This window comes from Malus domestica, chromosome 13 (assembly GCF_042453785.1).
Source record: "Malus domestica chromosome 13, GDT2T_hap1".
In the NCBI taxonomy this organism is placed as follows: domain Eukaryota; kingdom Viridiplantae; phylum Streptophyta; class Magnoliopsida; order Rosales; family Rosaceae; genus Malus; species Malus domestica.
The window spans coordinates 42,258,163-42,270,307 of NC_091673.1; the positions used below are offsets into that span (position 1 = coordinate 42,258,163).

Below are 12,145 nucleotides of genomic sequence, written 5' to 3' on the forward strand. Positions count from 1 at the left end.
ACCTTACCAGACCAAAGAAGCCTTCGAAACTTTTGCTCGATGTCTTTTGTAATCTTTTTTGGGAGGAAAATGTGAGAAGCCCAATAGACTTCAAGGCTACATAAAATTGAGATCACCAATTGTAAACGCCTTGCAAAAGATAGAGTTTTATGCTCCCAACTTCGAATACGATTATCAACTTTCTCAAGTAAAGGCACACAATCTACATAATTCAATTTCGAAGTGATAAAGGGAACTCCAAGATACTTAAAAGGAAGAGACCCCTCTTGAAACCCAAAGCACTCTACAATTCTCATTTTCTCTCTGGTTTTGACCCCAGCAAAGAAAAGGTTACTCTTAGAGGCATTAGGAAATAAACCAGAAATGATAGAAAAATAATCCAAACCCTCTTTGATAACCTTTGCAGATAAGAGTCACGATGGCAAAAAAGAAGCAAATCATCAGCAAAGGCCGTATGACTAAGCCTAACCTTGTCACATCTCCCGTGAAAACGAAAACAAAGGGAAGTAGCAACTCTAGCATGCATTGTTAAGGAAAAAATCTCCATGACAATAACGAAAAGGTAAGGAGAGATGCCCTGTGCTGCCACATTAACCTTTTGGGCGTTTGTGGCCCACAAGTCATTGAAGATGACGTTTGTTTGGGGAAAGTACCTTCTACAAATTTGAAGGGGACATCCTAAGCTTTTCAATGCTACCTTACATTCCAGATTCGGTACTGATTTGGTTAAAACGGGTTGATTCTTCGCCTGCCCAAATTACCCTAAATCAAATAGGAATGTGTTTTCTAGTTATATTATTTTATTTGGTTTTCCAGATTTTAGGTCTATTTATATTTAGGAGTCTTAAAGGGCTAGAATGATTTTACACTTTAATTTGGCATTTAGAGAAGAGAGCTTTGTCGATTTTCGGCTTTATTTTACAAGGTGTTTTCTATTTTTTCTTAATAATATTTTGATATTCAATTATGATTATGCGTAACTAATTCATTTTTTAAGATGTGGGTAGCATCACAACCAAACGTATGAAGGGAGGACAAATTTGAGCGATGACCGAAAAGACGAAAATAAGAACTAGACCAACCAATGACCAAGGACGGAAGGAGATTAATTATGAAGGTGGCTGATTCCGTAAAAGATTAAATCAGTAAATGAAAATTCATTGAAATCCAAACTTTGTGAGATCATCAATATCAGAGCGGCTTCGACCTAAAGGGAGGGCAGGGCTTAAGCAATGTTTAGGAGACGAATGACAATAGATATGTGACGGTGTTGCATTCAACATGGCCATTTTGTTCGGGGTGCAGGACACGAGACACAATGGACAATTCCAGTTTTATGACAAAAGATTTTAAATGAATGATTTATACATTCCATATTACCATTGATTTGAAGAAATTTAATGGAGGAATTAAATATATTTTTCACTATATTATAAAACGATTCGAAATGCATAAATACTTCGGATTTAGCGCGCATAGGAAAGATTCATGAGCAATGACTATAATCTTCCGTAAATAAGATATAATAGCAAAATCCGGAGAGAGAGGGAGTTGAAGACATCCAAACATCCGAGCGAACTAAATAAAATGGGAACGGAGCAATAATTTATTGGAATTGAAAGGTAGTTTGTGTGACTTCGAAAGTGCACATGGCTAACAAAGCACCTTATTTAATTTAGACATAGAACCTAAAGACAATTTAGATAAAACTTAAGACGACGGATGACAAAGACGGGAGTGCCACAAGGAGGAGGAGACGGCATGGAAGGCAGACGGATGAGACAAAAACACGAGATATAGGTGACCCTTACAACGGAGAACCAGTGTAAAAATCAACTCTACCAAAAGGATGAATAGCAACTGCCACGAATTGCTTTTGGTAATTAAACACATTTTTTCTTGGCCTCCTAGACTCTCCTGTTTACTCCTATTCATTGTTTTCATTTGATTCATACAATCAAACGGCCATAAATAACAAAGGGCGTGAGAAACTAAAGAAGTCATTAGACCTACCAGTTGCAAAACATTCCAGCACTCTTTCGAGCCGAAACAAGTCGTGCTCATATTCAAGTCTGGATCATGTATTGTAGGGACTATTAAGGTGCCAAAACAATTCTCAATCTAAAGGATGAAAAGAAATTCTCTTTGAAGCTCAAATGAGCAATGTTTCTTGCCTAGAACAGTAATCTTAGTCAACAACAAACATTACTCATAAATCTTGAGTAATTGATGCAGCCAATGATCCTAGGGCAATGGGGCTGTAAAAGAATGAAAACCCCGTTTTCTGCTGATATAACTAGCGGTATACATCTAAATGATCAATACATCTTCAAAGAATGGGTATAAAAAACATATGGGAATCGGAGTTGTACACTCACCTCTGGTTTTCCTCTCTCTCTCTCTCTGTTCTCTCTCGCTCTCACTCTCTTCTCTCACTCACCTTCACTCTCTTCTTTCTCTCTCTCACTCGCTCTCAATCTCTTGTTTCTCCCATGTGGAAGCTCAGGTGGCTTGAAGGCTGAGAACTGGAACTTTAGAATCACCAGCAACATCCTATTGAAAGTTGGAATTGCCTCAAACTTTTTCATAGAATAAGATATAGGCATCAGAGCGAAGAACCTCATCTAGGGAAACCTGACGCACATGTGCATCACTAGCATAATACCACATATGACCGATATTTTCTTTCTCAGCTTTTCCTCTGCCCCTTTCACCCCCTCTCACGTATGCAACATAGTGGCCCCCTCTCATGGTTCCAGAATGCTCCACAACCCCCAATAGCTGGTATTCATACTTCTCCCCATCTGTGGAACTGTAAAGCTCAAAAGAACAGCATGGCCACACTATTAATACACTTAACAATCGGAAATGTAACTTGCAATCTGTACAACCAATTAACCCAGTCACCACCACACAGCGGAAACTAGGAACAAAAAGAGCAAACAAGTACTATGTGAAGCACATGTAACTACATTATGAGTAAATATATGCATCGGTAGTATCTTTTACATTATGATAATTTCACAAAAGGTTCACCCATGAATTGGCATTTCATGTAAATCAGATGAAGCAAAAAAATTGTAACTGTTTGTAAAGCTGAATAATTTCAACTGCGTGAAAACAATTATGCATAGAATGACTACTTGATTCTGTTTCCAAAAGATATCAAAACAAACTCTATGTATGAAACAACATATGGAACAGCAGAAAAGAAAGGCTTAAACAAGTATGGAAACCTATGAAAAAAAGTTATAAATGTTGAAAGCACTAATGTAGCTTAATTTCTCCTTGATGTTCTTGGTATGTTAACTATTCATTCAATATGCTTCCTCCATTGTGTAATAATTTCACTACTATTTTCTCCGACAGGAAAAAAGGACCAAGTACCTTTTTTTTTTCCTATTTCCAAAAAAAAATCAAAAAAAGAAAAAAGTAAACCAGTACCAATGACCTTCCAATTGATCATTAAACCACTAAAAATGTCATCATTATCGTGTGTGGTGTTTCTGCCGTGAAATACAAGTTCTTGTTGTTTGTTAATGATCTCTTGGACTTCATAAATTGTATATGGATGTCAACCTAATTATTGGTTTTTGCACTTTGATTTGGTTGGTTCAAAATTTGTACATTATGTTGAAGCAGCAAATTCTGAAAAAGATAAGAATAAGAATCAAAATGAAGAGGTACAATCCTTCTGACATGCATCAGCTCAACACAAAAGCTCAGAATGAAGTTGCCATGAAACAGGAATTAAAAGACAAGGCCAATTGAGACTAAAAAAGAAAAAGCTAAACAGACAAGGCAAAAGGGGCAACTGTGAGGAGAGGTTTTAAGACATCTGATGGAGCAAAATTAAATAAAACCTTGACCAAAAGAAATTGGTAGTTGAAGAAAAGAAATTGGTAGTTGAAGACAAGGACCATCGAAGGGGGAATAACTAAAACTATGGTATAAGGAAAAACCTTTGGGTAGGGTCAAGCCACGATCATATCAATTAGGATTAACTAAAACTATAGTACAAGGAAAAACCTTTGGGTAGAGTCCAAAGCAAATTTCCTGGTGCATAGGAACGTGGAATAGACGGGGGAGGGTGAAGAAGCTAGGACAGAGGGGTAGAGTTCAAGAGAGAAGAATGCGTATAGGAACGTGGAATATAGGAACCTTAACGAGAAAATCTACGGAAATAGTGGAAGTTATGGTGAGGAGAAGGATAAGTATAATGTGCCTACAAGAAACTAAGTGGGTTGGTCTTAAGGCAAAGGATCTAAAAAACTCAGGTTTTAAACTTTGGTATTCGGGCACAAATAGAACGAGAAACGGTGTTGGCATCATCGTGGACAAGACCTTGACACAAGATATTGTAGATGTCAAGAGGGTAGGAGATAGAATTATGGCAATCAAGATTGTAATAGTACAAGAATTCATCAATGTGATTAGTACACACCTCAAGTAGGGTTGGATACGAGTTTGAAGGAGAAATTTTGGAAAGATTATGGAGACTTGGTGCAAGGAATTGCTCAGACGGAGAAGGTATTTATAGGACAAGATTTAAATAGACACGTGGGCAAGGAGACAGGCAACTATGGAGGTTTTCATGTGGCCATGGTTTTGGGGAGAGAAACGAGGATGGCAAAGTCATCTGGGATTTTGCAATGGCATATGATCTCTTCTTAGCCAACACCTTCTTAAAGAAGAGAGAAGAACATGTGATCACCTACAAGAGTGGGTCGTCAAAAACACAAATAGATTTTCTTCTAATGAGGAAAGGGGATCGTATAACTTGTAAAGATTGCAAAGTTATACCGGGAGAGAGCTTGGCTAATCAACATCACTTGTTGGTGATGGATGCATATATCAAAAGAGACAAAAAAAAACAAGACCTGGAAGTGCCCAAGGATTAGATGGTGGAATCTAAAAGGAGAAAAACAAGCCATTTCCAAAGAGAAAGTAATCACCCAATGCATGTGAGATAGAGAAAGGGAAGCTAGCCAGAGGTGGGATTCCATGGCTAGTTGTATCTGACAAGTAGCAAAAGAGGTATTAAGAGAGTCCAAGGGCTTTGCTCCACACCAAAAGGAATCTTCGTGGTGGAATGAGGAGGTACAAACAAAGGTGAAGGCTAAGAAGGAATGTTGTAAAGCCTTATACAAGGATAGGACCGATGAAAATGGTGAAAGGTATAGAATAGTGAAGCAGGAGGCGAAGAAAGCTGTGAGAGAAGCTAAGCTAGCGGCTTATGACGATATGTATAAACAATTAGATACCAAAGAAGGAGAGTTGGATATCTATAAATTAGCTAGAGCAAGGAAAAAGAAGACAAGGGACCTAAACCAAGTGAGGTGCATCAAGGATGAGGATGGAAAGGTTCTTGCTACTGAGAATGCAGTCAAAGACAGATGGAGAGGTTATTTTCATAATCTTTTCAATGAAAGACATGAAAGGAGTACTTCTTTGGGGGAGTTGAGTAACTCAGAAGAGTGTAGAAACTACTACTTTTACCGTCGAATCAGGAAGGAAGAAGTGATTGTAGCTTTGAAAAAGATGAAGCATAGAAAAGCAGTGGGCCCAGATGATATACCGATTGAAGTGTGGAAAGTCTTGGAAGAGACGGGTATAGCATGACTCACAAACCTTTTCAATAGGATTTTGAAAACGAGGAAGATGCCAAATGAGTGGCAAAAGAGCACTTTGGTGCCTATCTACAAGAATAAGGACGCCGTACAAAATTGCATAAACTATAAGGGTATTAAGCGAATGAGTCATACAATGAAGCTCTGGGAGAGAGTCATTGAGCATAGATTGAGGCAAGAGACACGGGTTTTGGACAACCAATTCGGGTTCAGGTCAGGGCGCTCAACCATGGAGGCAATCTATCTCTTACGAAGATTGATGGAAAGATATAGAGATAGAAAAAAAGATTTACAGATGGTCTTTATAAATTTGGAAAAGGCGTATGATAGGGTCTCAAGAGACATTCTTTGGAGAATTTTAGAGAAGAAAGGAGTACGAGTAGCATATATCCAAACTATAAAGGATATGTATGATGGAGCAAAGACTGCCGTAAGAACTCATGAAGGACAAACCGAAAGCTTCCCCATAACTGTAGGGTTACATCAAGGCTCATCCTTAAGTCCTTACCTTATTGCATTGGTAATGGATGAGTTAACGGGACATATTCAAGATGATATTCCTTAGTGTATGCTTTTCGCAAACAATATAGTGTTGATAGATGAAACTCAGGAAAGGGTAAATGCAAAGCTTAACCTTTGGAGATAAGTGTTGGAATCTAAAGGTCTTCGCCTAAGCCGATCAATGACAGAATATATCGAGTGCAAGTTCAGTGCAAATGGAGGCCCAAATGAGTTTGGAATGAGGATCGAAGATCAGGAAATACCAAAAAGCGACCGCTTTCACTACTTAGGATCTATCTTGCAAAAGAACAGAGAATTAGACGGAGACCTCAACCATAGAATACAAGCTGGATGGATGAAGTGGAAGAGTGCATCTGGCGTGTTGTGTGACCGCCGTATGCCACTGAAGATCAAGGAAAAATTTTACAGGACGGCAATAAGGCCGACGATGCTGTATGACACGGAATGTTAGGCGATGAGCTTCGTTGGATGTGTGAGCACACGAGAAAGGATAAAATTAGGAATAAGGATATCCGAGGTAAAATAGGAGTAGCCGAAATTGAGGAAAGATGAGAGAAAATCGGTTACAGTGGTTTGGACATGTGCAAATAAGGCCTATTGACGCTCCAGTTAGAAGATGCGACCACAGGACAGAAGTCCAGGGCCGAAGGGGTAGAGGAAGACCTAGGAAAACTTTGGAAGAGACTCTAAGAAAAGACTTAAGAGTACTTGGATCTAACGGAGGATATGATACAGAACCGAGCGCAATGGCGTTCTAGGATTTATATAGCCGACCCCACTTAGTGGGAAAAGGTTTTGTTGTTGTTGTTGTTATAACTATATCTCACCTAAAGGCATAATTAGGGTTAGATGCACAGGCTTGACCAAATTTCTAAAAACATTTGTACGAGGAAATTGGTATAAATATGGGAAAGTGTTCCGCCTATGATTAAGAACATATATCTCATCTATGATTACGAAGCCTATAAATGCAGGATTAGTGAAAAAGGCGCCATTACTAACGTGTATTCATTCTTCAATGGCGCACTCACAATTCTATCCCTTGAAAGCTCTATAAATGGCTAGAATCTTCAATAGATTGGGAAAAGAGTAGTAGATTAATAACAAACAAAAAAAATTTCAAGGAAATTTGGTAACATGGGGGAAAAATAAATGGATAACAAGATGAGGTAATTTGGTAATTAAGCAATGGAGAGAATAACTATAGCACTCTCTCAAAAATATGGCTTCACATATTGAGTTTCACTTAGGGCTCCCTAAGGTGGATGACAATAAAAATCATTGACTCAAGTCTAGTCTCTTCAGACTCTTAATTCCCACCTCCCTATACTTCATCGGCTACTAAGATTAATGACGTTTCAGACCACTAGAGGCGCTTGAGTTACAACTATGATGTATGGTCGATCATCTTTTGGAACCATGTCTTGCCCAGTTTGCACATGGTAATTATATCCTTGTGAATCAGTAATAATGACACTAATTCTCAAATGGTTATGCAAGCACCTTGGATGCCTATTCTATTCTATGCTATTCAAATATGTAGATCCTTATCGTATGTTTCAAATGTGTCTGCGAACCACAATCTAATGATAACTCTCAAATTTCAGGTAAAAATTCCAAAACAAACACACAAACTTTCATTGTTCTAAAAGTCCCCACCTAGCGCCGGCCACCGCCCTGATTAGTCCCTAGGAGTTTGAAATTTAAGAAAGTGCGCCTGGACCTACTTAGGCGTCCGCTTGCCTGCCTAAACCCACCTAGGTCGCAACTCACTTAGATAGAAAATTGATAACTTTCATTTTGCATTTTAATTTTTCAATAAAATGTAAGAGACTTGTTGAATACTTGGATGAACACTCATTCTAGGCACATTCCCCATGTTTTCAATATGTTCTAATACTGTATAATTTATAATGTCATTCTATTTTGCAATTTATGTATCCCAATATAATTATGTATGTTTCTTTTAAGCATAAATGGACACTTATTTATAAATATATAATAAATTTACTTAAATCTACCTAGCCGCCTAGGCGCTAGACCCCAGCTCACCGCCCGACTAGCGCCTAGCGTCATTTAGAACCGTGCAAACTATACACATTGCATTATTTCAAAGAAAACAAGGTATAAAGATAGTATTAACTGTATAGTCACCTTTCAGCTCTATGCAGGGACATCCTCTATGTAGTCATAGAATAATTCCTTTCAGAGTAGTGTATATCAAGAGTTCAAGTTCATGAGGTGACAAATGATCTGCCCAACCATGTCCCACCACCCCCTCGTATGCTGGTATTGTCTACCTACTAGCGCTAACCCTGCTCACCCCTCCCCGTTATGATAGTATAAAATGGTTATCCTACCATTATAAATGTTTCTTCCAAGACAGGGCTAAAACAAAATCATGAGTCCATGACAAGCAGTACTATTTCTGTGGCATTTTGAATGTAAAATAAACTTTAATAGAAAGTAAGGTAAATACCTGGAATCCATATATGGCCTAAGATCAAATTTTTCTCGAAAACTGACATGGCCATTCAATTTACTCAAGTGACCACGAGCATCTTGGCTGAACCTCTTGAGATGAATAGTCAAAATCGGTGGGGCCCTGTTGATGAGGTACCTTTTAGTCGCATTCCTCTTCAAATTCACACGTTTGGCATTTATTTCCTCATCCTCACTTTCTTCTGATTCACGATGTCCATCCAATATCCCATCATTAGTCTGCGGTACAGTGTCAGAGGTGAAACTAGCACTTCTAGACTCATCAGCCCTAGAATCAATGACTTGATCACTGAAACTTTCTAGGCTGCAAGCGTTATTGCAATCTGAAGTATTTGATTGCACTGGAGGAGCATCTTTAATCTCATCTTGTCGTCGACAAACAACAGAATTCAACTTATGTGATTGACCATTCTCAACTGCTGAGCAATTTTGGCTCAAGCAATTTATTTTTCCATCATGCAAAATCAAGTTTTCACCAAACTGGTTACAACCAGTATTGCTTTTGACATTCCCATTACCAAGCGTTCTGACATCGGCAGGCCACGGACCCGTATTTAAACTCAGTGAATCACTTTGTGTTCTAGTCTCACATCCATTTAACAAAACTCTAGCAGCAGATTTTACCTGCTTCTTTTCTTCCAACTTTTGGCTTGGAAGAGTTTTGGAACAGTTCTCACAATGCCAAGCATTTTCACTGGCAAGAAGCTCAGGCTTTATGAAATGAGCCAAACAACTCTCTACAGACACTGGAGAAACAGTATCATCAACTTCATCTGGATCAGACTCGCTAGCTATGATACTAGTATCTGTGCCACCCTCACCTACAGAGGGTCTTCTAGGGGGGCCATAAACTTCAGGTTCGTTGAATAAATCCCCAAAGCCAAAGTCATCTTGTCCACAACCCACAACCAAGGAGGAGGCCTCACCTTCGCCTCCCATGATTTCCTCAGTGATAGAACACTCTGCTTTATACGGAAGCAACAAAACTTCAGAATCCAGAACCTGTAATGGGAGCTCTTCCTCCCTAGAATTCACTGAAGAAAAGTCAGGTTTTACATTTGGTTCCCCGTTAGGCGTAAAAACCTGATTACTAGATTCAGAGCCACTCTGTAAAGAGACATCATTAAGATGTGTATTTTTTTTTTCAGAATCTTGAACAATTGAAATATCATTATGTTGCGAAGATAAATCATTGTCATCTAACATATTTCCCGAATCAAGATAATCCAACCATGAACAGTCATCTAACAAAGGTGATGTTTGCTCTGCTGCATCCTCACAGACATCATCTGCAGATTCTTGGACAGCAGATAGACTATTTACAACTAATTCCTTTTGTTCAGAAACCTCACTGCTGGTTGATGGGGTTGGAACACTTGGTGATGGTACAGAATTCTTCTCTTCGTTATTTTTAGACCGAAACTTTCCACTCTTCTTGGGCGGCAACTTCATCTTCTTTGTTCGAGAGGTGGGTTGGGCAGTCTTAGATGGGGATTTTCTGGTTGGAACTGACAATGACAGATCTAAAAATGACTCGTACACAGTTGAGGAGTGACCACATTCGACACAGCGAACTGTACTTGCTATTTGGCCCCCAAATGCAGTATCCACAAAAGTAGGACCTGAATTTGAAGGATTCCCATTTTCCTGAGAAGAATTTATACGTTTCCTCGTACTCAACTCCTCAATGCACAATTCATCCAGTAAGCAATGAAGCAATTCATGGCTGTCTTGCTGCTGATACCCCTTAAATTGGGGAGCCTTGGAACAAAGACACCCAAAAAGTGACCTTGGGTTTATCACATTCTTAACTCCTGACTCTGGTTTTGCTTCAGTAAAGAGTTTCTTCAAGGAAACAGTAAGAGCTCCAGTAGATGCATCTAAATTTAAGAAGTAGCCCCGCAACCTATCCATGGCTAGAAGGTTCTGTAAGACAGAATTAAAGAAGCAAGTGTTACCAAGATTAACCAAGCCTCTCACTGTATAACCAACTCTTCCATCCAAATCACATGATATATTGCTAGCTGATTTGATTTCGCTTGTCACACTGCCACTCACAAACCACACATCCTCAGCATTAACCAATGATTCCTCCGATGAATGACCCTTTATCAATTTAACAACATCCGCAAACACATCTTTTTGTTCACCATCCTCTTCTGTCTTGTCAATTGTAATAAGCATTTTGCACGGGAAGCACCATCGCATCTGCGGCTTTTCAAAGTGGATCACTATTGGGTGCTGAGTTTGCCTAGCATGCCGAACTGCATGGCATTGAGGGGTTGTATGAAGTCCAAACCCACCGCAAGAATAATGACCACACTCCAAACAAACCCAAATGGCTTTGGACTCCGATTTTGAATCCACGGACGAGCTCCCTTTCTTCTTCCCATGTTTTCCCTTTCCTTTACCACCCCTCCTATCAAGCGCTCCTTCCCTGCAATATTCACACCTAACAGGTCCTGAAGACCCAATTTTAGCAGACAATTTATCCAAATTTACACCTTTGTCAACATGAGGACAAGGCCTTCTCTCTTTCGCAACTGAAACTCCATTGTCACCATCCTTAACACTTGGGTTGCATGGTTGGGGAGCTTTTTTTGGGGAATCGGCTGCAACCAACTTCTCCCTTGGAGGAGCTCTAGCCTTCTTCTTAACTTTCTTCCCCATAAATTCCTAAAACCAATCGAAACATGCCAGCTATAACAACAATAATAATGAATACAATATGAGCAAAAGATCAATAACAATTACCAACTACCGCAAACAACCAGATACAAACCAAAAGAAAAATGTAAAACCGAATCCCATTAGCTACTCAAATAAATACATTCTGCTCAAAATTACAGGAAAAAAGTAAAACACATAACAGATGTTTAATTTTAAGAGAAACCCTTTTGCCATAATTGAAAAAAAAAATCGAAGAAATGAGGAGAACAATCAAAATCCACTATATGCTACACCATAACTAACTACGGAAGGGCAAGAGACGCCTATGAAGATTCAGGTTTTTACAGAGAAACCCAACAAAGATTTGGATTGTACAGTGTAAAAAACAGGTTATGGGCAATCGAAAAGGTGAAGTAGAAGCACAAATCAATCGAAAATTAACTGAACTAAAACATTTTAAAAATGTTCATTGTTTTACCTCAAAATCTGGAAAAGACGACCAGTAAAGCCTGGAGAGCTTTTCAGGGCAATGGTCGCATAGGATGTAAGGAGAGATTGGTGTTGGAGGTTTAGGATCTATCCAGGTCGGAGAGGCGGAGTGAGAGTGGGGTGCTGTATTTGATTGAAGGTCCTTTGGCGCACCTCCTAATCTTTTGCTTACTAGCTACTCTCCCCAATGAGAGGGAGAGAGAGAGATGGGAGAAGAGTAACAGTGGGTAACTGGTAATAGAGAGAGCCGAGAGAGGAATTTTGTTGATTTTGTTTGGTTTTCTATTTTGGTGCGACAGGATTTTGTTGTTGCGGTTGGAAATTGAAAAACC

The 12,145-nt window shown here is 39.1% G+C and overlaps 1 protein-coding gene across 2 annotated transcripts; it reads right to left on the reverse strand.

The window, feature by feature from the left end:
- Window positions 1-2,122: 2,122 nt before the first annotated feature.
- On the reverse strand, window positions 2,123-12,112 carry LOC103453336 (ubiquitin carboxyl-terminal hydrolase 2-like). Of its 2 annotated transcripts, none has more exons than XM_008392876.4 (3): window positions 11,803-12,112; window positions 8,632-11,330; window positions 2,123-2,812 (listed from the first exon to the last, which is right to left on the reverse strand). In XM_008392876.4, the coding sequence occupies exons 2-3, from the start codon at window positions 11,322-11,324 to the stop codon at window positions 2,575-2,577; spliced, it is 2,931 nt and encodes a 976-aa protein (XP_008391098.1). In that variant the 5' UTR covers window positions 11,325-11,330; window positions 11,803-12,112; the 3' UTR covers window positions 2,123-2,574. The 2 variants fall into 2 exon arrangements, with proteins under 2 accessions (XP_008391098.1, XP_008391099.1); XM_008392877.4 differs by having other exon boundaries at window positions 8,632-11,354; window positions 11,803-12,110.
- Window positions 12,113-12,145: the final 33 nt, after the last annotated feature.

Excerpts from the sequence above, each read along its gene's own strand:
- LOC103453336 (XM_008392876.4), bottom strand. The coding sequence starts at position 11,324 with ATGGGGAAGAAAGTTAAGAAGAAGGCTAGAGCTCCTCCAAGGGAGAAG. Across the intron at positions 2,813-8,631 it reads AGGCCATATATGGATTCCAG|TTCCACAGATGGGGAGAAGT; the intron begins GTATTTACCTTA and ends TGAGCTTTACAG.